Raw genomic sequence first — 3747 nt, 5'->3', positions numbered from 1 at the left:
CCATGTTCTAGAGTGATGGGCTTGAGTTTCACCACGTGATGATGGTAGCTTATGTTTTTGTTTTTTGTGGGTAAGCTGGGTTTGGTCCCCCAAAGTATAATTAAAGTCGGGGTTAATTCTTAATGGGGCAAAATTGTCTGTTTGTAGATTACGACCTTCTATTTTAATCAACGAAATCTCACCAGTCCAAATTGACTATAGATTACGAACTTATACAATCTTGTTTTTTTTTTTTTTTAAACGATATCTCATCAGTGCCAAGTTGTGATTTTCATATTTAAAAAAAAAAAAAAAAACTAGGGAGAGACACAGACTTCATTGGAACAGTAGAGGAAATATTTAAAAGAATCTTCACACGTGTGAGAAAGGTTCTCATAGAACTGCTATAAGAGAGTTTTCTGTTGTTTGTTCTTCAGTGAAGTGGCTTGAGTCTTCTTCTCTTGGTGAGTTTTCTTCTCTTTTTAAGCCCCTTAGCTTTCTTCCTGGTTCGAATATTTGGAGATTCTCGCACCTCTGAATTAATTATGGTTTTGGGTCTATAGAAATGAAGTTGGCCTTGAATCTTATGGATTTCTTGATAAAGTGACTCAGTTTTGAACTACAAAATTGTTGTATTTCTTCCTGTATACAGGGTTTCTCTTTATTTTGATTATAGAATTCTGGTTCTTCAAAAATTTATGGATCTTGGGGTGATTTAAAAAAAGAAAATCCATACTAAAGATTTGAACATCTTCTTTCTACATACTGGGTTTCTCTTTGTTCTGATTATGGAGTTCTGGATCTTTGAAATTTTATGAATGTTGGGATTTTTTTCCCCAACTCCTCATTGAAAGATTAGAATTTTTTTTTTTTTCATGAATTTCTTCTATCTCAATTCTCAAGACTTAACTTTTTATTTTTTTATTTCCTTACATTGAATGAACAACAGTGTTGGGAATCTTCAGGTATAAAAATCTCTTCAAGCTTTTGTACACAAGGGAATAATCAAATCTACATTAATGGAGATCCCATGGTTATCCGAAATGGTAGGATTATTTGTTATTGTAACTATAGATCACCAATTTTGAAGACGTCAATATCTATTTTTATTTGATTGCTTCAAGCTATCTCATTATATAAAACTTATTGTTCGATTTACAGGGAATAGAGGACCACACCTTCATCCAGCAATGTGAGATGAACTCTCTTGATGACTTAAGCACACAAGAAATAGCAGTAGCACTTGGAGAGGATTTTAACCACTCTTTCAGCTCTGAGAGCTTCTCTTCTTACTCACCCTTCAACCCAACAAGCAACAACACCACAACCTTCAGTTGTTCATCTATGGAGAGACGACCCACAAAGCAGCTCAAGACTGACAGTTGGAACTCTTGCACCACCGAACCCATATCGACCCCTGAACGTTCTTCTTCACCCAACATTCTTTCTTTTGGGAGTCCAAATTCGCCGACCATTCCTCAGCATTTTTATGGGAATTTAGTTGGTGCTGTGAAGCCTAAAGAGGAGGTTATGTCTGCAAGAAACATAACTTTCGCCTCTGATATTAGGATTTCTCAAGGTTCTTATTTGAACCAGAATTGTCCATCCAAAGCTGGCGAGGCGAATAAGAGGTCTAGATCAGTGATTACTAAGTCGCCTTCTCAGAATCAAGATCACATAATCGCAGAGAGGAAACGACGAGAAAAGCTTAGCCAGCAGTTCATAGCTCTATCAGCCATCGTCCCCAACCTAAAGAAGGTACCCTTCCTATACTTTCTTTTTGAGGTCTATAGAAATCGGTCTCCAATGGATTTAAAACAGAATGGCTTCGCCTGAACAATACTATTTTTTTTTTCTGGTATTTAGTATCTCATATTCGAATTAAATGGGGAGGATGGAACCACATGGGCTTACATTGCTCTGAAATGATCCAATGAGAGAAACAACATATCAATTTTTTGAAAATTTGATGAACTTTAGCTAGTTATTATAATGTACTCTGTTTATATTTTTAGGATTCAAAAAAAAAAAAAAAGGGTGTTTAGTGAATATTTGTATCCTTATTGCAGATGGACAAGATTTCTGTTCTTGGAGATGCTATAAAGCACATGAAACTACTCCAAGAGAGAGTGAAGACACTTGAGGAACAAACCACAAAGAAGACCATGGAATCTGTGGTCTTTGTCAAGAAATCACAGCTCTCGAGGGATGATGACATCTCTTCCTCAGATGAGAACTTCACTGATAACTCTGTCGAACTGCTCCCCGAAATTGAAGTAAGAGTTTCTGATAAGAACGTCTTAATAAGAATTCACTGTGATAAACACAAAGGAATTCTAACGAAAATATTCACTGAAATTGAGAAGCTTAATCTAACTGTTGTCAATTCCAACGCCATGCCATTCGGGAATTCTGCTCTCGACATAACAATAGTAGCTCAGGTAATTTCTGATTCTTTCATATGGTCTTCGCTTGTGTACTTTTTAAATGGAAAGTATCTGTGTGTTTTTGTGAGTGTTATTCTTATAGAGACTAAAGATACAGTCCTAGATGATTCCTTTAATCCACAAATGTTGGATCCTCTAAAAGGGACTTTTAAAGGAAGGGAAATAACTGAATTACAATATTATTTCATCAAAGGAGCTTTGTTAAATAACTTTTTCTATAAGAAGATCACCATTAAAGATTTCAGTTCTTGGTTTTTTTTTTTTTTTTGAACCCATTAAAACCCATATCGATTTCTTGCAGATGGACGAGGAATTTTGCATGACAGTGGAGGATTTGGTGAAGAATCTACAGTCAGCGTTTCCGACAATTCATTTGAGAAGGAAGAACTCACTTAATCCCAAATTCAGTTAGTGTATAGAAGAATCTCTCTGTGGCTTCTTCGTGCTTAGAAGCATCCAATAAAACACTGAAGTTTTGTCTCATGAAGTCTCTCCTGTTTTAACATTTCTCTGAATTTCACCATCTAACCTGAATCATCTCACCGTCTTGTTTGGCTTCAAGGTTAGGTTTTGCAGGCGGATTTTTTTTTTATATTGATTATCACTTGTTTTTACCTACCTGTTGTAAAAAATCCAGTGGTTTGTTGGGCGCTTTTTTTTTTTGGGAAGATTCAATTTGCAATCAACCCTCCATCTTACTTTTAGAGAGTATATGATCATTTTTCCCTTGTTATCTGTAGAGAGGGGAAAAAAACTTTGTTGGGCCTTATCTTTTTATTTGTATCGACTTTAGTGATTTAATATGCTTGATAATTAAATAAAAAACAATTTATGTTGAATGTTACTCTCAGCTGTCACATTGTGAAGCTGCGGTTCTTGTTCATAGATGAACTTTTGGACAATCCATAGTACAATTAAGTCATTGGAAAATGCTGAAGTACCGTTAATATATACATCGCTGACGTTGGTGTATGGACAAAATCATAGATGCTTTTCATCTAGATACAAGTGAAAAGCATCTAAGATTATATGTGCACCTCCACATCAACAATGTGAGAATTGATGTACATTTCAATGTTACTCCAGCACAACTCATTATCTGAAAAGTTTTTTCGACCGAGTCGATCAACTAAAATCTACAGAAAAATCAACGTTACACTAACATATATGCATACATACATACAAATAAAAAATGTATATGATCATATTATTATCAAGTAACTAAGTCATTATAAGACAATTAATGCATCTAATGATGATTAATTTTTCTATCGACTTCGTCATAACCATCATCATTGATTTTTTCAATAGTTCAGTCAAA

At 34.9% G+C, this 3747-nt stretch overlaps 1 protein-coding gene across 2 annotated transcripts; it reads left to right on the top strand.

Moving 5' to 3' along the window:
- The first annotated feature begins 296 nt into the window (after positions 1-296).
- On the top strand, positions 297-3265 carry LOC147409400 (transcription factor bHLH25-like). 2 transcript variants are annotated; one of them, XM_086428482.1, is made up of 5 exons: positions 297-443; positions 929-1025; positions 1141-1737; positions 2049-2420; positions 2728-3265. In XM_086428482.1, the coding sequence occupies exons 2-5, from the start codon at positions 999-1001 to the stop codon at positions 2836-2838; spliced, it is 1107 nt and encodes a 368-aa protein (XP_086284608.1). In that variant the 5' UTR covers positions 297-443; positions 929-998; the 3' UTR covers positions 2839-3265. The 2 variants fall into 2 exon arrangements, with proteins under 2 accessions (XP_086284608.1, XP_086284612.1); XM_086428486.1 differs by having other exon boundaries at positions 306-443; positions 945-1025.
- The last annotated feature ends 482 nt before the right edge of the window (positions 3266-3747 follow it).

This window comes from Akebia trifoliata, chromosome 2, assembly GCF_017979445.1.
Source record: "Akebia trifoliata isolate Shusen 1 chromosome 2, ASM1797944v1, whole genome shotgun sequence".
NCBI lineage: Eukaryota > Viridiplantae > Streptophyta > Magnoliopsida > Ranunculales > Lardizabalaceae > Akebia > Akebia trifoliata.
The sequence above is the reverse complement of the archived record's forward strand: the minus strand, read 5'-3'. Positions and strand labels throughout refer to the sequence as shown.

Excerpts from the sequence above, each read along its gene's own strand:
- LOC147409400 (XM_086428482.1), top strand. The coding sequence starts at position 999 with ATGGAGATCCCATGGTTATCCGAAATG. Across the intron at positions 1,738-2,048 it reads TCGTCCCCAACCTAAAGAAG|ATGGACAAGATTTCTGTTCT; the intron begins GTACCCTTCCTA and ends TCCTTATTGCAG. Across the intron at positions 2,421-2,727 it reads ACATAACAATAGTAGCTCAG|ATGGACGAGGAATTTTGCAT; the intron begins GTAATTTCTGAT and ends GATTTCTTGCAG.